At 53.7% G+C, this 26,459-nt stretch overlaps 1 protein-coding gene and 1 pseudogene across 6 annotated transcripts in view; one reads left to right on the plus strand and one right to left on the minus strand.

The window, feature by feature from the left end:
* SMOX (spermine oxidase) overlaps nucleotides 1-24,431 on the minus strand; it is a 44,215-nt gene extending 19,784 nt beyond the window's left edge. For 3 of the 6 annotated variants that reach the window (XR_004313154.1, XR_004313155.1, XM_032461885.1), the window contains exons 1-2: nucleotides 24,222-24,405; nucleotides 1,106-1,339 (exon numbers count right to left, since the gene is read on the minus strand). Coding sequence is in view for 4 of the 6 variants with exons in the window: in XM_032461885.1 (XP_032317776.1) it covers nucleotides 1,106-1,313 (208 nt within the window). In the remaining 2 variants the exon portion in view is untranslated. Of the gene's footprint in view, nucleotides 1-1,105; nucleotides 1,340-17,940; nucleotides 18,409-24,221 lie in introns of those variants that run through there. The other 3 variants (XM_032461884.1, XM_032461882.1, XM_032461883.1) reach the window with 3 other exon arrangements.
* LOC102520374 lies at nucleotides 16,127-16,627 on the plus strand (annotated as a pseudogene).
* Nucleotides 24,432-26,459: the final 2,028 nt, after the last annotated feature.

Consider the following 26,459-nt stretch of genomic DNA (forward strand, 5'->3'; position numbering starts at 1 on the left):
TCTTATCAAGACTCAAGAACCACAAATGGAGCCATCCCATCTCTAAGGCTCCTGGCCAGCCAATCAGATGTTGAGCAAAGAGTTTCAGGGCTTCCCAGCTGGCTGGCCCCAGGTTTACGAGCGCCTTGGACTGCATCTTCATCCTCACTGCCAACACACACTCGTGTGTGTGCCAGGGGAAGAGGGATGCAACTTCACTTCCAGGAAATGCTCTCGGGAAAGACTTTTAATGTGATCAATGTTTCTGGAAGAAGAGAGAAGGTTCCCATGTCTCCTCCACCTCTGCGTGTTCTAAGTCTGAACAGCTACTTCTCAGAGCCAATTGCCCCATTCATCAAAAGCAGGCACACAGAATACACTTGGCCTTGCTGCCCATGGGGGAACAGACACAGACCCTAAATCCTCTGGAGGGTCCAGGCAGCCCACACACGCTAGACCACCATGAGCGGTTCCACTGGGCCATTTTCATGGTCTCAATGGTCAGATCCCCTGGCTGAGAAACCCTAGCTTCCAGCTGCAAGTGAGGCAATTCCCTACCCTCTAGGACCTCTGGCAAAATCTGCCCCCTGCCAAGGGAAGTCTTACCTGGCTGCTTTCTCCAGAGTCCTCATTATTCTGCAATCTGGACAGACTCTTCCCAGACAATCCTAAGACCTGTCGATCACTCATAAGGAGGTCCCGAAGTCTTCTTCCACCTCCACTGCCCTGAATTCCTACTGTCCCAGGGCTAGCTCTCAGTCATGATACACTAATTCACACTCAAAAGTTAATGGCTAATAGAAACTTGCAGAATTCCTTCTTGAGAAATAGAAATCGGTCTACCCACTGCCAAGACAGTTTGGTTCTGGGTGTCTACACCCTTCTAAGCACTGTGAACCCTAGATCATGTTCCAGAAATGGTGGCCAGAGCTGCATCCTGCCCACCTGAGAAGGGTGCTGACATGGGCAAAGGAAGTTTCTGGAAAATGCCCAGGCAACATGCATGGTGGAACACTTACCCCAGGAAAGAAGCTAAAATAACAAGATTTTAGTCTGGGCCAGAGCACTAGGGGACAAGAGGTGACCTTAGGAAGTGACCTAGGCTGAGGTGGACTGAGGCACTCACCAAGTTTCACGCTCTGTACACGGCCTCCAATGCGGCTGGAAGCCTCAAGCACAGTGACATCCGTAAAGCCCTGCTCCAGAAGTGCTTTGGCCGCAGCCAGGCCAGCCAAGCCAGCACCGATCACCACCACACGAGGCTGTCCCCTTCTCCGCAGGCCACGACTGAGAGGGTCATCCGCACTGTCGCCACTGGATTCACAACTTTGCATACCGTCCGCACTCACCTCCTAGGAACCTGCAGAGGGGACGGGGTCACAGCTCACCCACTCTGCCTTCATTCCCACCTGCCCCAAGAGATGCTCACAGGCTCTGCCCTCAAAGGGGGACCTTGAGCCCTCTCACTCCCTCCCCAAGGACCTGAAACAAGAAAAGCTATTTCCAAAAGATGTGGGGAGGGAGGGAGAGAGCCAGAGGGAAGGAGATAGGAAGGGAGAATGCACTGTGAGCCCCCATCAGCAAACAGGAGAGCTGAGAGCCCACCTTGAGCCTCTGAAATCGATCAATCCCACCCCACACCTGACAAGGATGAGACTAAAGTCAACCAGGAAGGGAATGACCAAGAAGGCCAAAGTCAGGAGCAACAGACCCTGGTGCTGCTGATCCTAGCTCAGCCCAGCACAGCCCTACCCAGCTGCTGTGGTCCAGCTCACATCAACCCCAGGATGCTCACAGGGACCCCAGGATGCTTGCATGGACCTCAGGATGCTGGAGCAAACCCCAGGATACTTGCACACACAGCACCAGACACTCTGTTCTCCCTCCCTTGCCTGGACCTTCCCTGGCACTCTCTCTTCTTCACCCCTTCTCTTCTCCTCTTGCTTTCTGTTAGTCTTTCAAAGCCTCGATGAGGTGGCAATTTGGTAGGCAGGATACAGTCCTGCCCTTCCCCCAGAAAGTGCCACAAGGCTGGTATCAGATGAACCTCTGCTATTCCGGGTAGGTCTCCAGTTTTTTTCTCAGGCCACTCAGCCCCTCAGTCACCGCAAAGCAGCAAAGAGCCCAGGAAACAGTGGACCATGAGGACCCGTGGCACTTGAGGCCAGACATCAAATTGACAGTTACGCTAAGCCAGCTTGCTCAGAGACGCCAGCCTAGGCAACTGATGGTTGGGAGGCTAAGGGGGTCTTTGAATCTGACCCCAGGGCTGGGAGAGGCTACCCTTCTATTCCCGAAGTGACCACGAGGGTTTGAAGGTGTCTGCGGGCCATCCCAAGGGGCCACTCAGCTCTGATCCTGACCCTGTTCATTCCCTGACTCAGCTGCCTTTGCTAAGTTTTCCCTGGCAGAAGCTGCATACTGTCCAGGTAGACATAACATCCACAGCATCCAAGGGAGTGAACGTGGGTGGAAGGTAGCTTCTGGGCAGTGGGCAGGGGGCATATAAAAACCTGTCACCCATACCTAAGAAAGCTAAGTATAACCCTTCCAGTGACAGCAATCCCACTCCCAAAATACACCCGAGAGAAACAGTTTATTCCACCAAATAGATACACTAAAGAACGTGCATAGCGGCTTTATTCATAATAGCCAAAAACAAACAACCCAGAGGTCCATCAGCAGAAGAATGGATAAAAATACTGTGCTACAGTGTAGCGTATTCATACAAGGGAATACTCTTCCGCAATAAACGGAATCAAACTCATGATATTCTCAACATTACATTGAGCAAAAGAAGCCAGAGACAAAGGAGCACCATACTGTGCGGCTCCATTTATGTGAAATTCATGAAAAGGTACCATGACTCTGTGATAACAGAAGAGAGATTGGGAGGAAGAGAATGAGTGAAAGAGGTCAAAAGGGAACTTTCTAGGGGTGGAAGGAATATGGATCTTTCCATGAATGGTAGTTACACAGTGTGCATAGTAGTACCCTTAGGATTTACACCACTCACTATATGTATGTGCCTAAGTACAGCACAAACACCTCAGTAGCCATTCAGATACTCATTCCTGGCTCCCATAAAAAAATAAAATAAAATAAATGCAGCACACTAACTTCCTTATCCACACATCTCAAGGTCTGATCACTTAGGCTTCCATCCCACCCTGAACAGCGCTCTCTAAGAACTTCTGATCATAGATTTTAAAAGGGATCTTTCTCCCCACCCACTCCACCTGCCAAAAAGCCCCCAAACTCCCTCCAAACTACCCCGCCCCCCCAACCCATAGGCGACTCGACTCGGTACAGGACTGTTCCATAGAGGGCCGGAAGGTGGCGCCCGCTGCTCGGAGCCCCTCGGAGGCACTGTGTCCGGTTCAGAGGCAGGGGCTTCCCAAACAGCCCCGCTCCCTGCCCCGCTTCCAGGAGATCCTGTGTCCTGGCTTTCCCTCTTCCTCCTTCCTGTGTCCTTCTGTCCTTCTTCTGTTCCCCCCTCCCCCAATTCGCACCCCCGCCCCAGTGATGTTCTGTTCGGCCTCCTGGAGGCACAGAGCTCAGAGCTGGCTCGAGTCCTTTCCTCCCCTCCCCCTTACAATTCCTCCGCTCCCCCTCTGACTGCGTCCTCTCCCTCCCCCAGGTTCTCCTCGGGAGGACTAAAATTAGAGGTGAGGGTGTGGCTGCCTGCACCGGAGGCCAGAGGAGAGGAAGAGTCCGCCTAGCGGCACAGGCAGGGGCCGTGCTCCGCATCAGGTTTGTAAACACGCAGGGTGCTCAGAGCTGCTGCTGACGCCACCGCTGCTGGGCCTGATGGGCACCCGGCTATGCGACGACGTGGCGGACCGCCCGCCCCGCCCCCATGCCCCAGTGCGCCAAGGCTGGGGGGCTCTGCCCCTGCGCTGGTCTCTCGGTCTCCAGCCCTACCTCCAGCCCAAGGCCTGCCCCCAAAACAACCACTTTTATACAATAAAGGTTCTCAGACCTTACTGGTGGAACCCATTCTCGAAAAGCTCCTACGGGGATTAGGGTGTAACTGGGATGAAACTGGGGCTCCAGCTGCCCCTGAGGTCCCTAAGGACTCATCGCAGAGCCTCCCAGGCTCCCTGCAGCATCATCTCTGAATCCCTGGGGCTAGGATAAGCTGCAGCCTTGGAGCCCTGTAGAGGGAAGGGATCCTTGGGGCAGCAGTGCATTCCCAGGGCGGGTACCTGAACTCCAGGCCCTATATGGATGTCAAGAGATTTCCAGCATTCAAGAGCCTCATGTGGGAAACTCATTTGTAGTTCTGCAGCTAAATTATGGGCCGACTTTCTTTGGAATGTGCTTCAGGAATGGCTAGCAGGAAATGCAGGCAGGCAGTTTGCCTTTAAGATGAACATGAAAGGACCCCAAGTTCCCAACATGTCAGAGACATTCAACTCAAACAGACATGGTGGGAGCAGGTAAACAGGGATGGCCACGTAGGGCACCTGTTCCCCTGACCCTCACTGCTAATCCCATAGTTCCATCTCCCTACAGGCCTTGTCCCAAATGGGCCTGTGAGCCTCTGGGATCCTCCAAGAAGCCAAAGAAGCCACATGCACAGCCTACAGATAGCAGAAACGAGGAGACTGCCCATGGCCCCTGACAGTGGCCCATGGAGCCAGCATACCCTGGGGTCCAAACTGAAGAGGAGACAGAAAGCCATAGGCAGCAACACCTACTCTAGGCTGGAACCTCAGCTAAGTGCTGAACTGGACCTTTGGGCGCTATTACCTCTAGGGTAGAGGGGTGAGGGGAGAAAATTTGGTTTCTGTTGGTTTGTCATTTTTCTTTCGGAATTTTTTCTTTTCATTTTATGAGAAATGCCTTGATGAGGAAGAAGAATCACTTAATGCTCCTCAGTGCCTGCCTGTCCTCTTGCCTTCAGGAAATAAATAAATAAATAACATCCCCTCCTTGATCTGTATGCACAAGAGAAACAGAACACCCTGTACTTTTTCCGAGCAGATAAAGGAGAGAAGAAAAAAGTGCTGGCTCAGCCAGGCAGGGAGGGGGAGGGGGAGGAGGAGTTGGGAGCAAGAGGAGGAGTTGCAAGAGGAGGAGGAGGGAGGCACTAGGCAGCAGCCACTTGCCTTCTGGCTCCTGCTTCCATGGCCAGTTGGGGGTGGGAGGCTGGGGCCCCCAGGTCTGCAGTCAGGCCAACCCTGGTAGCTTCAGGAAATCAGGCCCACCCTCATTCAAGATGCCCAGATGCCCAACGGCCTCCTTGCCCTTCCCCCACCCTCCTCCAACCCGGACCGTCACCACCATTTCTCGGGCCTGCAGGCCACCACCTCCCCCTGCAGGCCAGAGCCAACACTGCTGAGACTGAATCTGCCCAAGAAGCCAAACTGGAAAGAAGGTAGCAGGGGAAGGAAAGAAGAAAAGAGGGAAGAAAGACACTGTCCCATGGCAGGGTCACCAAAGAAGGATGGATGAAGGCCAGGCGCTGGGCATCCAGCATGTGTCCACTGCCACTTCCCCACCCCCCTTCTCTCAACATCCTCACCGATTTCATTTTGTCACCCTCGGAAGTTCACCCTCCAAGAAGAACCTCCTAATTGCCAGATAACTAGAGACATGGTTTAGTCCTGGCCTCCAACATCTGACTCCACTGAGCCCTTCTTGGAAATGCCCAGAACTAAACTGGGGGCATCGGGAGTCCCCTTATGCTTTCTCCATCACAGTTTAAACCACTGGAGAGCCAGAGCACGCCCAAGGCTCCATCCTCAGTGCAAGTCCTGCCCTTACCCATCAGGCCAAGGCTTGTCAAGCCCACAGCCCAGATCACTGCTGCCTCTACCCTCAATTACTCCAGGTACCCGCCTGCCTCCTACATGCTGGCCTCCCAGAGTCCCACCCCTTAAAGACAAGCATGGCCTCTCATTGACCCAGGATAAAATCTAGCAATTCATGAGCACCTACTATGTGCCAGGTATGAGGAAGGCCTCAGCATGTCAGCCTCTGACCCTCTGAACTCAGCTGACCTTTCTGGCTTCAGTTTCATTCACATGCCACACAAACCTCCACATACACTCCACCTCAGCCAAGTCTCTGGCATCCCCAGCCTAGCCCACCTGAAGGCCTGTAGGACACGTCCCTCCCCGATGTGGCAGAAAATCTGGCTCTGGGTTCCTGTAACATATGCACACCCTGTGAAGGCCACTGTGCTTGTGCAGCAGTGGGCCTGCGTGGCTCTCTGTTTCCTAAATTACCAGCAAGCCCTGCTCTGTCGATGTTTCTTGAAGCTACAGACACCCTGGAAACGTGAGTTCCCTGCACTGGTTCTGCCCCGCAGCCACCACCGCTCAACCCCAGCCTGTTCCCAAAGCATGGGCATCTCGCCCCAGGAAGGGCTGCTGCCTGTTGTTCGAGTGAGGCCACAGCCCCACAGTCACTGAGCAGGGCTGAGGTCGCAGGCTAGACTCCCAGCCCTGGAGGGTCAGTAGCCCAGTCTGGTGTGGGGCGTTCCTCCCTCCTCAGAGTCGGAGTCCACTTCAGCTCACCAGGCCATCAGCAGGTCACTTCCCTGCCCAACAGTGACCACTACAACAAAAATGATGCCAAGAGGGACCCGCCCAGAGAAGAGTCTGGCCCAGGCAGTTAGTCCACCTGGCTCACCCCACCCCACCCCTCAGGGTCCAGCCTTCAGCAGCTGAAACACTCCAAGATGGGCCCCCTCTTCCAATAAGCAGGCTTCTCTCCTCTTCTAAGACACGCGTTGGCTCATGCGAGCCCTCTCCAGGGCTCTGGGGGCCACCTGCACCTTCCCCAGCCAAACTTGGGGCCCACAAGTCTCTCCTCCCTAGGGCAGCGGCCCATCCTGTTTCCCGGGAGGAATCCCTCTCTTCCGCAGGCTTCTAACAGGAGTTCGGGGGTGGGTGGGGAGGGCTGGGGTGCTGGCCCTGGGGAATCTCTCTGACTGCCGGGCAGTTCTGGGGAGGGATTTGGATTCTAGAGGGCCCCCCAGACAATGCAATTATTCTTCAAATGTAAAAGATGCCCAGAAATCCCAGACCAGCTGCTTTGCACAGTGGCCCAGACAAAGGGGCTCTGTGTCTGCCCGTGAGGCTCCTCCTACCCCTCAACCCCAGGGAGGGACAGAGCCTGAACCCCGCCCAGCCAGACCCTCCGCAGCCCTCCTCACCCAGGCCAGCTAGCCAGGAAGTGAAGACCAGGATTGCTGAGGCAGGCCTGGCCAGCCACGGGCGGGGGGACAGGGCAGGGGCAGCCTGGGGGCCCAGAAGGCTCAGGGTGAGGAGAGAATACTGGCCTGGGAGCCCAGAGACCAGGGTTCCGGCCCCAGGTCAGTCTCTCTCTTGGCTGGTGACCCCAGACCAGTGTCTTCCCTTCTCTGGGCCCCACCTGGCCAACACCTCTGAACTCACCCCAGGGACACCACATCTGTACCCCGCCTCCTGGACATACTTGTCTAAGCCCTGCGCCTGATGCTCAACTGCCTGCCTCCTTTAGTCTTTAAGCTTTCTCATCTGCAAAAATGGGGATAAGTATAGCTACCTGGTGGGACTGCTGGGAGAATTAAATGATAGCACAGGGAAAAGGTGTGGCCACCTTCCAGGGCCACCTCAAAGAGGGAGGGAAAGGGAGGACAATCGCCAGAGACTAGGACAGAGAAAGGAACCACTTCTCCTAGGGCCTGGAGCTCCATTCACCTGTAAAAGAAGCCATCTTCACCTGAGCTCAGACTCAGCCTTGGCCCCAACCCTAATATCAGATTGGACCTTGATCTTGACATCAATCAGACTATCCCACAGCCTATGTTTGACTGACCCCCAACCCTGACTCAGCCTGACCATCCTGCCCATCTTGCACTAGGGGGGTAGGGGAGGCATCAGAAACTAGCCGTCAGCCAACCCCAAGCTCAACAAAAGAGACGATGTGTGGGGGCCTTATTCTGCAGAGCCCCCCACCCTCACAGGCCACCATGGGGAAGGGGTTCCAGGGGCCCCATCTTCCTTCCTGATACTTAGACTTTTCTCCAAGCACAATGTCTTTATTACTCATATCTCTTTCCTGCAACCAGATGCGTAAAGTCCCTAAAAGCACAATTTAAAAGGCTTTGTAAGCCTTTTCAGAAGAGAAGTGGGGAGCCTGAGTTGCATGGAGAGGGGCAGCCCAAGACTCAGTGTTTTGGGGGAGTCAGAGCCAAAGGCACGGTGCATACAGGCACTGGCAGGCAGGAGGGGAAGGCAGTCCTGGGGAGGTGAGCACTCCAGCTGGCTTGTTTCTCTTGATGCTCTGCAAGGTGGGACAGACCCAAGGGAATTGTCCCAGGACCCCAGCTTATAGCTGCCTGCAAAGACAGACATTGGAGACTACCTGAGGGGGTGGAGGAGGGAAAGAAAGCATGGAGAGAAGTCAGAGAAAGGGCAGGGTCTTTTCCAATGGGCAGAAAGCTCAGTAGGCAGCCTTGATGACTGTGCAGCCGGAGAGAGAAACAGGGTGGAGACGGGCCAGGGCAGAGCCCAGGGCTGCTTTCCAGCCCCCATACTCACACTGAAAGGGCTTTACCCCAAACTCCACCCTAGGGATCTCACCCACCTTCAGCAAAAAGAATTGAGCAGATCACACTCTGACAATCGATCAGATCAGGTGCTGATCATCTAAACATCTATGAAACCTTTCAAAATCTGGGCCAGCACCACCAGCTTCCCTCTCTGATCTATGTACACCCCGTTTCCCATCACTGTCTGGGTCTGCACACAGAGGTCTTAACTGCAGGTCATCTCTCTACCAGGGCCCACATTCTTCCCCTTAGATCCCAGATCTTCCAGAGGCAGGCAAAACCACGCTGCCCCAGCCCAGAGAGAGTTCAGGGGTCTGACACCATGACTGCCACTCCTGGAGAACATGACACTGCCCAGGCAGCAGCCTGTGTCCCTACCCAGTGCTGCCTTGGGTGAGTCTATTAGCACTTGAGCTTCAGTTTCCCCATCTGTAAAATGGGAACAATCACCCCTATCCTGAATGAGGTAAGTCCTGACCCCAGACCCTATTAACCAGCTTCCTGCATCCCCAACAAAGTCCTAAAGGTACAGGTTTCACTGTGGCTCCCTTTAGTACCCCTTAGGATGAGACCGTATAGCCTGGTACACCTCCCTCTGAGCAGAATCTGACACCCCAACTCTGAACCCCCTCAAGGGAGTTATCAACCGCAGAAGTGTAAGAGACCACAGAGCTGGTTACCATGCCAGTGAGTACACTGGCACAAGAATGCCCTTGGTGACACCAAATCAGGCTGTGGGCAGGGAGGGCTAATGGGAGATGGTGTTCACAGACACTCACTACCCTGGGAAGGGCTGCATCTAGAGAGAGAAAACCAGCTTCAAGACCAAAATACCAGCCCTGTTCTGAGGCACCCAAGTCACCCTTGGGGAACCCCATGAAAATACACCTTTCTTCTGATCTCTCTCTCTCTCTCTCTTTCACACACACACACACACACAACCTTATGTTTCAATTGATGACTCAGCTTGGTAAATAGTCTGCTCCTTTGGGAATACCTTCTAGCACCATGGTTTTCAAAGAGGTCCTTGTTTTTGAATACCAGTGGTTGAGTCTCCACTAGTTTTTAGATGAGTGACCTGAGCCTCAGTTCCTCATCCTTAGAATGGGGATAAAGAGCCCCTGCCTCACAGGGTTGAGTGTGACATGCAAAATGCTTAGCCCAGAGCCAGGCATGTAGCAGCAATGGTTCTTACGCTAGTTTTACTACAGGCCCAAGTCTGCACGCTAGTAGGGTCATCAGAGAGAGAGCTGGGCCAGGACACCAGACATGAGTGGGGATGGGGAATCCAGCCAGTAGAGAGCTCACAGACCCTACTGCGTGATGACTCTGGAGCAAGACCTGCAGGCCTCAGAGAAAACCACACCCCCCCTCAGTGACACTGCTACGGTCTGATGACAGGGAGGAATGGACGAGTCAGAGAAGGGCCACCCTACTTACTGGGGGTACTTGACCCTTCCAGGAAAGGTCTGTGAGGCCCCAAGTGCAGCCACAGGTCAGCAACCTCCAAGATGGCCCTCGCTGATCCTCGCCTCTCCTAGTTCTCACGCCTTAGTGTTCTCACGCCTTAGTATGCCCCCGCCAAAGCTGGCCTGTGTAACCAACAGGATATGGTAGAAGCATGGAGTGTGACTTCCAAAACTAGGTCATATTCACATTGTGGCTTCCACTTTGTTCTCTTAGACAGCATACTAGAGGGGAGGCCACTCACCATGTCGTGAGGACACTCAAGCAAACCCATAGAGAGGCAAGGGACTGAGCCCTCCCATCAGCCAAACCATCTCGCCAAGCATGTGGCTGTGACTGACGCGCTCTGGAAGCAAATCCACCAGCCCCGGGCAAGCCTTCCGATGACTACAGCTCAGCTTCTTGACTGCAACCTCCCAAGAGACCTCCAGCCAGAAACAACTAAACCGCTTCCAAATTCCTCACCCACAAAAACGGAGGATAACTGTTCGTTGCCATTTTAAGCTACTAAGTTTTGGAGTAGTTTGTTACACAGCAATAGGTAACTAATACTGTCAGCAATTTTCTCTTCTCAGAGACCCCTTGGGGTAGAGACACCCGGGTAAACTTTTCTGAAATTCAGGGCTGGGGAAGAGTGAGCAGAGAGCCTGGACCAGCCCTACAGTTTACAAGGCCCAGGAGACAGGAACTCCCTCCCAGCCTGTGCATTAGACTTGCCTAGAGATTTTTTTTTAAAAGACCAATACCAAGCCCTGAGACCGGGTCATCTAAATCACTCTTTAGGGTGGGGTTCGAGCATGGATTTTTTTTAAGGACCTCACATGATGCTAACGTATAGCCAAGGCTGAGAATCGCTGCTCTAGAGCAGACTGCAAATGCAGATTCCACGTCAGCCCAGAACATCGGGGGTCTGCCTGTGCAGGACCAGAGGAGGCAGAGAGAGCAGCAAGTCAGGCAGTACCCAAGGTCCACTCCCTACCACTCAGCTTAGGCTGAGGGTCTCCCTCCCCAGCGGCTGCTCAACTCCCAAAGCACTCGGCATTGAACATCTGAAATGTACCTCAGGCCAGAGAGGTCCAACCTCTCCACCCATGGGGACCGTTCCCCTAGAGAGGACCCAGGGTACAGGGATGGGTAATCTTGGGGAAGACTGTTTCCTCATCTGCAAAATGAGTGTTGCCATCAAACCTGCTCTGTTCTCTAACAGGTCCTAGGCTCCCACTTAGAAGCTTTCAGAGACATCTGTGTTTTGTCTCTCTTAGGAAACAGCTTCCCTCACATTCACAGCAGCATTATTTACAATAGCCAAAAGGTGGAAGCCACTCAAGTGTCCATCGCCGGATGAATAGACAAAATGTGGTCCATGCATACAATGGAATATTATTCGGCCTGGAAAAAGGAAGGAAATTCTGACACATGGATGAACCTACAAGACATGATGCTAAGGGAAATAAGCCAGTCACAGAAGGACAAATACTGTATTATTCCACTTCTAGGAGGGTCCTAGAGTAGTCAAATTTATGAGACGAAAAGTAGAATGGTGGTTGCCAGGGGCAGGGGAGAGGGAGAAATGAGGAGATAGTGTTTAAAGGGCACAGAGTTTCAGTTTGGGAAGATGAAATAAAGTTCTGAAGATGGACGGTGGTGATGGCTGCACGACAATGTGAATGTATTTAATACCACTGAGCTGTATGCTTTAAAATGGTCAAAATGAGAAATTTTATGTTATGTGTATTTTACCACAATAAAAACAACCAGAACAATAACGGAAGTTCAGTGAATGCCACGGTGTGCCGGGTACACAAGATGCAGAAACGGTCAGAAGCCTCCCCCTCGAGGATCTAACAGGTCAGGGCTGGCAGGTGCCACAAAGCAAAGCAGGTGAAGGGAGAGGCTCTGCTGTGTGTCAGGGAAGCTTCTGTGATGAGGTGATACTGGAGCAGAGGAAGTAACAGGCAGGAGGGCACCAGAGGGTGAAGTGCTGTGGTGACCGCCTTAGCATTTGCTGAATGACGGATGTTGGGGAGAGGGCAAGGATAGGTCAGGATGACTCGGTGACCAGTCATGACACCAGGACCAGACTTACAAGTTCTGTGTCAACTGGTCACCTCCCTTCCCTTTCACAACAAGCCTCTGAGGTAGGAAAGACAAGAAATTTGGTGCAGGACCTACAGGCAAGAGGAGGGCCCTCAGTGGCCTGATACCAGAGGCCAGTTCTCTCCTTGGGGCTATCACCAGAGTTGGGACCACTCCTCCAGGCCGCCCCTCATCACAGGGCCGAGCAGGCCCCCAGACACACAGCCCAGGGCCCTCCGCCAGCCCTGCTGCCCCAGGCATCACCTGCAGGCTCGGCCCTGTCCAGCCCCGACCTGGGTTAGTGTCACCACGCGGACATCCACTCATTCTGCAGACGGGCACTTGAAGCTGGCAGATGAGGAGGTGGCCTCCTAGCGGGGCTTCTCCCCTCTCCCTGCCAGGAGCCGCAGCCTCTCAGTTCTGGGGTGACGGAGGACAGCCCAGTCAGCACTTTCCACTGACTCTTTCAAAACCACGGACAAGAACTGAGGCTTGTGAGACAGCTCAGCCCGGGCACAGTTCCCCCTCGCCAGCCCCTCGTGACTCTGCACAAAGCCCGTCTGTGCTTCGGCTCCAGCCCCTGGAAGGAGGGGGGTCTCCTGCAGGCCAGTCCTCTCTCCTGAGCCACGGGTGGGGTCCCCACTCTGCCCAGTCCAGGACCTGTCCTCCTGGCCCACAAGGACAGGCCGCAGGCCCGATGGCAGAGCTGGGCTACCCAAGGCTTGCCGGGTCCAGGCAGCATTTGTGGGAAGGGGGTCCCCTCCACTGTAAACTCTTCCTGCAAAGGTCCCTCTCCTCTGCTCACCACCCCCCAACACACTCACTCATCTCTACCTGCCTCAGCGTGGTTTATCACACAGCACAGGTGTCATGCATGATCACAACATGGAAGAAAGAAAACACCCCCCCAAATCCAGCCACCAGATAAAATAAACCCCAGAGCAAATCTCTATTTATTGAGCTCTTCATGTGCCAGGCCCCACGCTGGGCATTCTCCATTCATGGCATCGCTTAATTCCCCCACACCCCCTGATGCCCACTTGGCAGATGAGGAGACAGGCTTTGAAAGGCTCACAGGTGTGATGAGGACCCCCGGACAGAGTGAGCAGCAGAGCCGGGCTGGACAAGGCTCAGCTCACCTCTCTACTAGTGCTCGCCCGCCTCTCAGGCCCTCCCTTGGCCTCCCGGGACAGCAGGCCTGAGGACTGCCCTCCTCTTGGCACTTCTGTCCCACCCCTCCCCACACACTGACACTGCACACATTGTGCCAGGCACTCGGGGCTAGCAGGAGGCGTCCCCAGGCCTGGCGGCTCACCCCAGCTACACTGCCAGAACTTGGGGCTGCCACCGGGAGGCCACCTGCCTCCTGGCCAGGGTGTTAGGTGGGCTGGGGGCCACCCTAGTCTCCCTGCTCCCATGGGGGCTGGCTTCAGGCTTGCCAGACAACAGCCCTTTGCTCTTGGTTTCATCCTCCATAAACTGGGACAGAGATAGTGGTCTAGTGGCTTTTGGCAGCACAGATAAAAATTCTAAGAGCAACTCAATCCTAATTCCCTCTCAACAGTCCTCTCTCTGGCCCAAGAGTTTCCCCTCCTGGTACCTCTGAGGTGGTTTAACTGTACTCTCCTAACAAGTCCTCCACACGCTCTCCTAACACAGGATCACCCCGTAAGGGGCGCTCCATAAAGTTCAGCCCTGAAGCAGGACACCACCCGCCACCAGCTGCCGGCCGCAGGAAGAGCTGAGACCAGGCCTGAAAGCCCGTGGTGCTCATTTCAAAACGCACACGTGGGCCCCGTGATTTAACCCATAAAACGCCTACGGAGTTAAGACGCTGAGATCGGACAATAAACACATTCTTCAAGCTCTTTTGTTGAGTTCAAAGAGAGACTTAATAACTCACCAGCTTTTGGAATCAAGAAATGTCTGTTCTTAACACAACATTGTAAATCAAGTCTACGTCAATTGGGGGGGAAACAAAGAAATGTCTTCTTTTAATTCTATCATCATTGTCTGTATTTTCCACTGAGTACCTCTGAGGCCCAGACAGCAATGCTAAGCATTTCACATGGAATATTTTGGTTAATCCTCATGTCAAAATCCACCCCCTTCTACAGAGGAGGAAAGTGAGGTGAGGAGAGGGCCCACACCTGCCACCTAACGTAAGGCGCTTCCGATACACACTCAGGAAGATACTAAGGCTCAGGCGTCACTCTTTTTTTAAAACCAAGAAATGAATTAGGTTCATTATCTTTTCTTGATCTACTTTTTCAGATTAACTCAAAAGTTTTACATTTATTGTATGTGATTTCTTAAGTTAATTTTCCAAAATAAAAGAGAATAAAAAGGATCTGTGTATTTAACAACTAAAGGACTCATTTAAAAATCTTTCCTAAGAATGTTTGCCCATTGGTGGTCCTGAGTGTCTTCTGCTTGAGTCATCTTAAAATGTTGCTGACTCAAGGTCTAGTTATTTGTCAGACCACAAGGAGGACCCTTCGGCCCCTCCTCCCTGGGGTCAGGAGTTTGGGGGGGCTGGTCTGGGCTGGTCTGGGGAGGTCTGATTGTGGGTAGGAAGTCACAGCTGAAGGTCCGGAGACCAGGCTCTGAGGAGTCTGTGACTTGACAAAAGGGCATCCAACCAGAAGTCCTAGAACCTGGGTTTGAGACGCAGTCATGCCATTTGCTAGCACTGCCAGTGTTCCCTTGTGGGCCACGTGGCGAGGACAGGAACTCCAGGTCTCCCAGGGTCTCGCACAGATTGGCAGAGGGCGGCTGGGTTCTTTGTTCTGTTTCCTAATAAATTACAACCCATTTCCAAGTGCTGCTTCTGGTCTTAAATCACACCTCCCTTAACACCCTCCCCAGACCAAGAAGCAGCTAGAGGAGAAAGGAACCTGCACTGAGGGGCAGGGGTGCTGAACTTACTCACCCACCTTCCCCCACAGCCAGGGACACTGTAGTCTGGCTGAACCCAAAGGCTTTCCTTCCTCCTCCATCCTCCTGACCCCTGATTTAGAGAGAGCAGGAAAAGTCCTGGGCTCCTGTCCACTTGTGGAAGAAAGAAACGGGGGTGAAGGAAGATGAGAGTGTAGCTGTGCTGGCTAAGAAAGCTCACTGAGCATCCCCTGCCAGGACCCCCCCCCCCCGAGGACCGCTGTCACCGCGTCAGCCTGTCCACCCTACCCTGCACCATGACAGCAACTTCTGGGTCGCTGTCTGAAATGCCACACCCATCGCCCCCACCTGAGCATCTGAACAAAGAGTCCTCACACCTCGGAGGAAATGAGATGCGGCAAGGGGCAAGGCAGGGTGGCTTCAGTGACCTTCTCTCTCAGCCACAGAGGATGTAGGGGAAGCAGGGGTCCTGGGACTCTCCCCTCCTGCATGTTAGACACCCCTTCCGGGAAGGCGACAAGGATGAGATTTCTTAACCTTTTGGGAAAATGACTCAGAGCTCCAATAATCTGAGGGTAATATGAACCATCCAACCCCTCCCCATGCTTTGAGACGTGCAAGGGCACAGCTATGCTGTGAGGAAGCCCAATGTGGGGGTCCTGTGCCCCCGACCCACCATCACATCCCTGCCACTTTTCTCACTAAAGCACTGCTCTGATCAAACCACTGCCCTGCTCAAAAACCTTCAATGGCTCCCAGTGGCCTAACGAATGAAGGCAGGTCCCCAACACCTCCTCCCTGCCCTCAGTTCCTTTATCTCCTACACACACCAAACCAGACCCTCTGACTCCCATCCCCAGACTAGGCCCACAGGGCTGAGGGTAGCCCTTGAAATCTCACTCTGCCCAAATCTCCCCACCCTGCTGGCCTCTCCTCCAGGAAGCCAGTCCTCACTCTGATCATTCCTCTGTTCTAACCAGGACCCCACCCTAAGCTTTACATGCTCTCTGCAGGCCTTTGTGCCTCTCAACTGTCCCTGACAACTGTCCCCTTCCCTGGGTCCCTCTTGGAGACACTGTCTACAGCCATGTCAATCACATTAAGAGCAGTTCACAGGCCTTTTGGGCCTGTTAACAGACCATCTTTAAGTAATTTGCCAAAATGACCAACACAGAGGGAAAGAGGAGGGGCACCCGCTACACGTTCTCCAGGCCTTCTAGGAGACATGGAGTTGTTCCTTTGGCCACATACATGCACATCTACAAGAAAGGTGATACTGCAGACATCAAGGGAACAGGTACTGTTCAAAAAGGAATGCCCCACAAATGTTACCATGGCAAAACTGGAAGAGTCTACAATGTTACCCAGCACGCTGTTGGCATTATTGTAAACAAACAAGTTAAGGGCAAGATTCTTGCCAAGAGAATTAATGCACGTGTTGAGCATATCAAGCACTCTAAGAGCTGAGACAGCTTTCTGAAACGAGTGAGGAAAATGATCAGAAAAAGAAGGAAGCCAAAGAGAAAGGTACCTGGGTTCAGCTGAAGCACCAGCCGGCTCCACCCAGAGAAGCCCACTAACCTGAGAACCAATGCAAAGGAGCCTGAGCTGTTGGGACCCGTTCCCTGTGATTTCATGGCATGAGGGGTGTAAAGAAAATAAAAGACCTGGACTGCTAAAAAAAAAAAAAAAAAAGCAGCTAACAGGAATATGAGTGTCACAACCACCCTCTGAAGGAGGTAACATTACCCCCACAGTACAAATGAGGAAACTGAGGCACAGAGAAGGTTTTTTGGGGTTTTGGTTTGTTTGTTTGTTTGTTTTAAGCTTCTTGCCCAGGGATCACAACCCGGCTGTCTGAGGAACAAGGCTGGGAGAGAACTTACAGAGCAAGAAGATGTAGGGAAGGGTGGGATGGGAGGTCCCCCCCAGAATGTCAAAGACCCAGGCCTGGCTACTGCTGCGTCCCTTCCCCACCCACTCAGTGAAGCAAAGAACTAGAACCCAGGGCTGGTTCTGGGCCCCAGTCTCCTCCAGGTCATCCCTCCCCCTGCAGTGCCCTTTTCTTCCACAATCCAAATCGTACCTGTCCCACCAAGTCTGCCTGCCTCAGAAAGCTATCGGTCCATTCTTCCTTCCCTCCCTGTTCTTCTGGGCCCATCCATCACCCATATGTGTGGTCTCTCATGGAGCAGCACCCTTCCCATCATGTATTTTATTGGTCAGTGGGACATTATTAGGAAGTCCTCCAAAAAAATTTTTTTTTCATGGTCAAATCAGTTTAGGAAACACGTTTCTTTTTCTACAGGACTTGTCAGAGCCTTTAATTCTCTTAGTATTCTGAATCTTTCACAGGGCAGTGGAGTGGAATTTCCGTTTTTCTACCCTCGTTTGACCCCTGAATGCTTGAGGTTTCTCAGAACAGTCTTTGAGAAATGCCACCCCCTCCTACTTCCTCAGGACAGCCTGGCACACCATAGAGCACATGGGCAGGCATCAATGGTGGGGGCGGGCAGGGGTATCCTTTTAGAAGGTATGTGTGACATTTTGGGAGCTCAGCCTGAAAGCCCCTCTTGGCACTGCCCAGAGCAGCAGAACCTCTCCTTTTACCATCTGCCCTTCCCACCTTTCTTTGAGTGAGGTGACTGTCTACCCTCCTGCTAGGCTCGAGGGACCTCATTTGACCAGTGCCCTCAGATACCACCCTGTAGGCCAAGCAGAGCCCAGCAAGCAAGGGGCCTTGGGAGATCCCTAACTCAAGCTCTTCTGGGCAAACTGCTCCTCCCACTCCATCATTAGCACATGAGTTTTAATAGTCAACCTAAATTGAAATATATTATACTACCATTCTGGGAAGATGCAGTGCTCCACCCAATACACCCTGCAACTCTCCGGAGCGCTGGTCCCCAGGGAGGGGATTGACTCCCTCAATGTGCAGGAAACTGAGGCCTCGGAGCAGAACAGACACTTGCCTGTAGTGGCCCAGCTGAGGGCAGAGCGGAGAGAAGCATCCAGGCCTCCCCACTTCCCGGTGCACTGGGGAGGCGGCCCGAGTGGGCTAAGGTCCCAACAGCAGCTCATGCAACCATCAGGGCGGCCACAGGGCCTCAGGCAGGCCAGGCTGGAGTAAAGGATGCTCGCTGGGGTTGACGGCTCAGCATGAGGAGACTTCAGGGGCTTTCAGGAGAAGATGGCATGTCTAGGGCTGGAGTTAGCTGTTTCCCCAATCTCCTTGGCCCCACCCTGGCTGGAGGAAGAGTGCTCACCCCAGATTGGCTACCCACAGGGCCGGACTGGGCTGCGGGGAAAGATAAGATGCCCTACGTGCGCCTGCATGTCACCCTGCCCTGGGGCAGTCGCCTAAGACACTCTGTCATCGTTTTGGGAGCTCCTCACAGTAGGGCACTGTAAAAATCAGGCCTGTGTTCCTAGCCTGAGACCCAAGTCCCCAGAGGCCCTTCACTCAGCCCCACTCCCCAGCAGAGTAGCCCCTGCATCCCACACCCTCCACACACACCCTCTGTCCCTCCCCCTCCCCCAACACAGTCCAAAGGAGCCAGGATGGTCCCCTTTACCTGTTCCGGGTCTCACCTGACCTGGGCCGTGGTCCCCAGCTTCAGTCCTCACTAAGCAAAGACGACCCATGGCCTGGCAGCATTACACCACCCAGAAGCCTCTTAGAAATGCAGGGTCTCAGACTCCACCCCAGATCTGCTGAATTAGAACCTGAACTTTAACAAGCTGCCCAGACGACCCACGTGTCTGGTAGGGTTTGGGAAGTAATTTTATAGACCACTGTTCTAATCAAGTCATTGCACCCATGGCCTATAACCTTTGATGGCTCCCCAGGGCCTAGTGAATCAAGCCTAGACTCAGTGGCTTGGCAGCCAAGGCTTCAACCAACTTCTCCAGCCTTGGGCTCCCCCTCTACCTCAGGAACGCCATCCTCTCCTCTGTCAGCCAAGTGGCCCAGGACTTCAGGGCCCTCTAAAGGCACCACTTCCTCCAAGAAGCTGGTCTGAATTACACCTCATTATATCACACCTGGCATGGCTCACTCTTATTTCCTGGTGAGTGAGGACCCTGTCCTGTGTTCCCACTGGCTCCAAGCACCTGGGTGGGGCATAGAAGATGCCAAGTGCCAAACACAGGTAACAAGGTCCGGAGTCCATCTGTTGGGAAGTCCACCCTTAGCCCTAACCCGCTGGCCTCAGGCTCTGCCACAGCCATCACCTCAACTCAGCAGACTAGGACTCAGGCAGTGTGGACAAGCTTCCAGCATATTCCCTGCCAGAGAAGGCACACTCCCTAGAACCATGGGCCTAGTGAGCTTCTAGCAGCAACGAGCTTGCTCAGTTTCCCAAAATGCAGAAAAGAATGCCACTGAGTCTACCTCCCTGTTTTTTGGGAGGCTGGCAGGATCTGCTGATATAGATACACAGATCCCCTAAACCCTGGGGTCAGAATTTGGAGCAAAGAGACTCCATCCCTGTGTGGTCATCAGACCCTCTCTAGGCCAGTCAGCCTGGGAGACCAAGTCACCTGCCCAGCGGCGTCCTCATGACCAAACAGGAAAGCCTCAAAGGACAGGGCTGCCACACCCTCCTTCCTTCTCCCTCCTTCCTGGCCCAGTTCCTACAAACTGGCATCCCATGTGACATCCTCATTCCTTTACATGAGGTCTGCAAGAAGGTATCCAAGCAGGGAATCTCAGGAGCTCCTGGCTTCCACAGCCTCTGGGGAGCAAAGAAAAAAAATCTCTCTAATCTCATTTTACAGAAAGACGAAAAGAGATAAGGACAGGGCCAATACTGAAGTGGATTAAGCTCTTTTCTGCTCCCATTACTCTGTCTCCCCATCTCTAGCCCTGGCTGTACTCCCACATTGGACCCAGCCCTACTCAGACCCCCAACAAGGTTTCCCAAGGCCAAGTCTGAAGCTCCACCTCACAACATCCTAGATGGAACCCAAAACAAGCCAGTTAATCTGCAGAGCTCCTACCTGACTTCACTGCACTCTCCAGAGGCAGTTGGAGAGAGCAACGGGGCAAAGGGGTGATGTTCTAATGGTGGCATCTCAAGCAAGGAGCTATTTTTGTACCAGAAGCAGATGACCTCCCCAGCTCCCCAAAAATCACAGTGTGCATAACTCCCAACTATGTGGCTGGGCTTGGAACCCCTCCTGGAAAAAAATGCTGGGCATAAAGCAGGGAGACTCAGCTGACCACTCTGAGTGAGGACTCCTTCTACCTCAGAGGGTGGGACTTCTTTCCCACCTCTCCAGCCCCAAGGCCAGGCACCTCTGGGAGTCAGTAAAAAACACTGTTAGAAAAACTTCGTGGAGTGGGGAGGGTGCAGCTGAAGTGGTAGAGTGCATGCTTAGCATGCATGAGGTCCTGGGCTCAATCCCCAGTACCTCCACTAAAAATAAATAAATAGACCCAATTACTACTCACCCACCCCACCCCACCCCACCCCACCCCAAAAAACCAAAAAATCAACAAAAAAAGAAAAACTTCAACTGATGCATATCTGAGAGGCATGAGAGAGGTGACAGTAGAGTGGTTCAGAGCATGGGTTCTGTATCCAGGCTACCTGGATTCAAATCCTTGCTCTGTCACTACTGAACTGTTACAACTGTGCCACAGTCTTCCTATCTGTAAAATGGGACTAAGATCTACCTTATAGAGCTGCTAAGAGGATTAAAGGAGTTAATATTTGCAAAGTCCTTAGAATACTGCCTAGCACCCAGTAAGTGTACCAGGGCCCCGGCCCAGCCTCTTGGTCTCTGCCTGACTTCCCCACCCAGGATCCCCTCTGTGCTCCCATCTATCCCAGCTCAAAGCCTTTCCCAGGCTTGCCAGCTCAGCCCTAATCTGAAGCCCCAGCCCCCAGTCCCAGTGATCACCTCACAATGTTACTAGGTTCCCCTGTCCAGGGCCTAGATCTGAGGTTCCCCATCTCTCACCCCACCATCTGAGAGCCCTACCCACACAACTCAATTCTCAGCTGGCTCCTCTGTGCCAAGAGGAGAGCTGTGGGTGGAAAGACAAGGGTCTACAGAGAGCCCCCCAACCCCAGCTGCTTCTTCCACTTCAATTTCCTGCCTCAAGGGCTGGGCACCCAGCAGTCCCCAAGAGGGTGGTGTGAAATAAATCCCTGGCTGCCCAGGCCACCACTATCTCCTGAGTTAGAAGACACACGCTCGCACACACATGCATGCACACACCCTTCTGTTGACCCAGTCTGGATTTCCACCAAAGAGAGCAAAGGAAATCATTTATCCCCAACCCACAGTGGCTCACAGTAACTCTACACCCCTTAGATCCATCCAACCTCCCACTAGGCATACAGGCCTACCTTTGAGCCACTTCCCTTTCTCACATCCCACTGGCCCCCTCAGATTCTTGCAGTGATTTGCTCAACTCCTTTTGTGGAGAGAACATAAAAATCCTTGGGACCACCTGAAGTTTAAAGGGGACTCCTGCGCTGCCCTGACCTTCCCAGCAGATTTCCTGAGTATCCGCTACATGCCAGGCACCAAGCTAGATGCTCCAGATGCTGCAGTGGGCAATTCAGTCAAGGTTCCAGGACCTGAGAAGTCAGAAGTAAACAGAAAACTGCAACAAATGGTTATGAACTGTGAGAAACGTAATGAAGAAAGTAAACCAGCTGCTATGATGTAAATTACAGGGAAGGATGAGCTTCTATCAACACTGGGAAGGCATCTGAGGAAGGCGTATTTAAGTTGAGATCTGAAAAATAAGAAGGAGCAGAGGCAGCCCAGTAGAAAACCCTAGAAGAACAGTGTAAAATTCCAGGCAAATTCCAGGGTAATTCTAGGCAGAGAAGACAGCACAGACAAAGGCCATGGGGCAGGAAAAAGCTTAGGTGTTCAAGGAACAGAAGTGATTCAGGTGTGGCTGTCAGAAAAAATGCAAAGGGGACAGTTGTCAGGATAAGGCTGAGGGCGGTCAGTGGTGGCCAGATCATGAAGGGTCTGAAAGGCCAGGGGAATCCTTTGAAATTTTATTTCAAATGCCATAGGGAGCTACTGTGGATCTTAGAGGAATGAGATGAATCAGTATGTTTCTAAATTGTTCTTGTTGCTCTGTGAAAATGGATTCCAGGAGACAATTGCAGACTTGGGGAAAGCAGGCAGAAGTTACTACAGCATTCAGGCAAGACACAAAACTGGCTTGGCCTAGGGCAGTAGCAGTGGAGTCAAGAGCATGAATAGGCCTGAGATAGATCTGGCAGAAAGAACCAAAAGGACTTGCTGTTGTCTAGATATGGAGAGGGAGGAAAAGGGAGGAGAGGATGCCACCTGGTTTCCTGTCATTAAAGGTGGGTGAGTAATGGGCCCTTTACTGAGATGGGAAGGCCTGTGGAGGGTCAGGTTTGGGGAGTGCAGTCAGGGTTCTGTTTCATACATATTAAATTTTTTCATACCTATGAGATATCCAGGACATCATAAATTGTCAGATTGGTAGTTGGATAGAGAGGCTGGGGCCAGAGATAAAATTTGCTACTTTAATTCATGAGAATGAAAATGATGTACATTTAAGATCTGTGTGTTTGTAAATGAATGCTTGATTTTAAAAACTATAAGAAAAAATGAGAGTTTGAGGGGTATGTAAACAGAAGGGAGTCAGGAGAGAGGAGGGGGCTGAGGACAGAGCCCAGGGATCCTCCAACATTTAGAGTTGAATGAAGGAGTTGTCCTTAAAGACGACTAAGAAAGCACTTTGGGGGGAAGGGGGAGGGGTGGGTAAGGAAGAAAACCAGGAGAAGCCAAGAGAGGATGTTGGAGAGGATGATCAAGACCAAGAGAGGTCAAGGAAGACCTGCTTGTGGGGGTGTGTAAATCACTGGAGACCTTTACTGGGGCGGTTTCAGTGAAGTGGTGGGACCAAAGCCAGGTCAAATGGGCTAAAGAACCACAGGGACCGCAGGTACAGACAGCTCTCTGGAGAAGTTTTGCTGTTAAGAGAAGTGGATCTGTAACTGGGAGAGAAGGAGGGATGAAGGCAAAACAGGAGGCCATAAAATGTGTGTGTGTGTGTGTGTGTGTGTGGCGGGGGGTGCCAAAGTATGTTCTTCCACTGTTGTGAAGGATCCAGGTGGAAAGCAGCCCCTTTCAACACTGGAGAGAGGGGGAGTAACTGAAGACCCCGGGACAGGGGCAGCCCAATTCGGAACCCTAGTGGAGACACGAGCCTCTGGCAGCACTGGGATGCTTCTTTCTCCCTAACAAGAGGAAAGGGAGACGGGGGGGGAGGGGGGGGGCAAAGATACAAAATGCAGATGGGGGGCCCTCACTACACATACTTCCAGATATACGCTTACCCACCCCTCCATTCCGCCTATTCCAATGACCCTCCAGACACCCGCCCTTTTGCTGCTTGCTGCAAACACAGACAAGTTACCGGCACCCCTCCCCGGACTGACACGGGATGTGCTACCACTGGCAGGTTCTGCAACCAACCTGTGGGCACATCTCGCCACAGGTGCCAGCTACGGCGCTTATCTCATCAGGCTATGACCCTTCCCGGTGCAAGCTCCGAGGGGGTCCCCAGGTCCCGCACCCGCTCTACCAGAGCCCCAGCCCCCGCCCCAGCCCTCACCCCAGGGCAGTGGCTTCTCTGAGCCCCTCCCCCAAAGCGAGCACTCCACATTCCCTACCCCTTTCCGAGCCTGGCTCTCCCAAGCCCAGCGCAGCCCGCGAGCCCCTAGTTGGCCCTTTAGAGAGAGCTGCTCCCCACCTTGCCCAGGGACCCCAGCCCCCGAGGAGACCACCTGGACGCCCTCTAGGAGGGCGGCCCAGCCTCTCCCGGTGTCCCGGCCGGCGCCCCGGCGCTTCTCTGCTCTCCCCAGTGCCCACCCTCTGGGCCGCCCGAGTCGTCGCGGGGCGTCGGCGCCCAGCTTTGTCTGCGCCCGCCGGGCGCCCCGGCGCTGCCCTGCCGCAAGCAGCCTCCGGTCCCGCCTGCCCTTCACCCCCCGCGCCGCCTCCCCGCCGGGACCACCGCCACCCGGCTGACCGCCGCCTCCCCTGAGGCGAGCGAGGGGGCGCGACGCCCACCTCCCGCCCTAGCATTCCCGCCGCGCGGGCTGCCGGAGCCCCGGGCCGGCCGAGCCCTCGGGGCCGCTCCCGGCCCCTCACCCTCCCCCGGCGGCGGCGGCGGCCGCCGCAGCCGCAGCCGGAACCCGAGATGGGGCCAGGGGCCGGGGGTCGGAGAGCGGGAGCGCGGTACCTTTCCCTGCTGAGCCGGGGAAGTGAGTTTGCGGCGAGCGGGGCCCCAGCCTCGGCCTCCACCGTCTCCCCTTCTCCGCCGCCTGGCTTCCTCCTCCAGCCGCCGCCGGGACCGTAGGGGCCGGAGCCAGCCGCCGCGGCCTGTGTGGGGCCCCGCTCCGCCTCGCGTCCCCGGCCCACCCCGCCCAGTCCGCTCAGGCCCGGCCCTCGCTCCGCCTCGGGGCGGGGACGCGCCGAGCTCCTCCCCGAGCCCGTCCCGCCGGGGGCGAGAGGCTGCAGGCCGCCCTGGCGGAGAACCTCGGTGTCCCCGCCTCCGAACCCGGGCCCAGCGCTCCCTACCTGGGCCCCACAACCCCTCCTCAAGCTGGGCTCCAAACGTCCCCACCTGTCCCCAGAAGAAAAGTAGCTGCCCCCCGCAGTCCAGCCCTGCCCTCCCTAGAGCCGAAGCTGCCTGCCAGGCGACAAGCAGAGCTAGGACGCGAGGCTCAGTTTACCTGCAGCGCTCGGAACCCTTCTGTCGAAGAGAAGGGCCGCCCCTCTCTCCTCCCGGAGCTCCCTTCACTGCCGCAGACCCTCCACTGGACCTCAGTTGGGTCAGAGGGCTCGTCCCGCAGAGCCATCTCCAATCTCATTCTCTCCGAAACACCCTGCCACACCCCGCCGCCGCCGCCGCCACCCTCTCCCAGACCTCCGCGCATCAATCGCGAAGCTTCAACTGCCAAGGACGACGGGGACCTGAGGGTATTCAGATCGCTGGAGCCTGTCCTTTCACAGTGCATGGCTTTGAGCAGAGGTGACCTCTGTAAGAAGACATCCATCACTGGTACCCACTGCCTCATCCTCAATTAATAAAAACCCAAGCAACTGTTAGTATGAAAGTGACTTTTTTTCCTTAAAAAAAAAATCAAAGATTTGGAAGTTATTGGCTTATTCGTTTTCTATTTGAGATTCTGCTCTCTGGTTGTTTTTCATCGTCCTACCTCAAGCGGTGGGTGGCCGGATGGACGGATGAGTGGGTGGGTGGTCTCTGACAATTTCATTCTCATTAACCCTATGAGCATCTCCAGGGCCTCTTGGGGCTGACAGAGACCCAGTCCAAGGAGCGCAAGCCTTCCGTGGAAGCTGGGCCACTGCCTGAACTGCCCTTTGAACTGGGGAGGGTGCCCCACCTAACCTGGACCCCACAAGGGACCTACCAGGCCCCAGTGCAGAGTATAGGTCCACAAGGGTCCAGAGACCAGGAGGGCAGAAGTGTTCCTGTGGAAATGGAGTTTGATGCTCTCCTGAAAGAGGGACCCATCTGAGTAGAGTCTGCAGGTCAGGAACAAGGTGAATTTCACGTGAGATTTCTTCAAAGACTTTGTCATTGCCCAAGCTAGTCCCTCCACTTAGAAGCCTTTCTTCTCTTTCCTGACAAACCCCTGTGCCCCCTTGGAGTTAAATGTCAGGTTAAATGTCACACCCTCCTCTGTGAATTCCTCCCTGTCACCAAGAAGAGCAGAATGTATATGAGTGGGTTCTCAGGATTCGCTTTCTTGGGTTTGAATTCTGGCTCCATGTGGCCTTGAGGAAGTCACTTAATGCCTCTGTTTCAGTTTCCTCATCTGGAAAATCGTCCCTACTCCAAAGACTTGTTTTAAACAAGATTGAGATGGATTTAACAGATTACAAATGATGGGAAACCACTTCAATTGACTTGGTGTAAGCAAATAGGAAATGTACATGCTGACGTAACAGAAGACTCCAATGGTATTACTGACCTGGTACCAAGAGACTTAAAAAATATCATTAAGAATTGGTCTTCCTCTCCTCATCTCTCATCTCTGTTCTTTGCAGTGGCAAGATGGCTACTAGCAGCTCTAGGCTCCATCTTCTCAGCCCAAGTCCTCAATTCTTTCAGCTTTCCCAGCAAAAAGCCAGCATTACACCAAATTGGCTCTGACTGGGTCGCATATCGTTGTTGGGGCCTGCAGCACAAGCCCAACTCTGGAGTTGATCCCATCTAGACCATAGGGATAGAGAGTGAAGAAGGGTGATGCCAGGGCACTGTTTATCATTAGAAGGTGAATAAACCCAAAACTGTGTACCAGGCACATGGTAGTTTCACAAAAAATATTGGCTGTTGTTGAAGACCCTCATTACATTTCAGAGGTACCTTTTGAACATATGTCTATGTTTGGGAAACTTTCCAGTCTCACAAATCCTGCACCTCCTACTTCAAAGCCAGAAACACTCTTTC

The sequence above is a fragment of the Camelus ferus genome, chromosome 19 (assembly GCF_009834535.1).
Source record: "Camelus ferus isolate YT-003-E chromosome 19, BCGSAC_Cfer_1.0, whole genome shotgun sequence".
In the NCBI taxonomy this organism is placed as follows: domain Eukaryota; kingdom Metazoa; phylum Chordata; class Mammalia; order Artiodactyla; family Camelidae; genus Camelus; species Camelus ferus.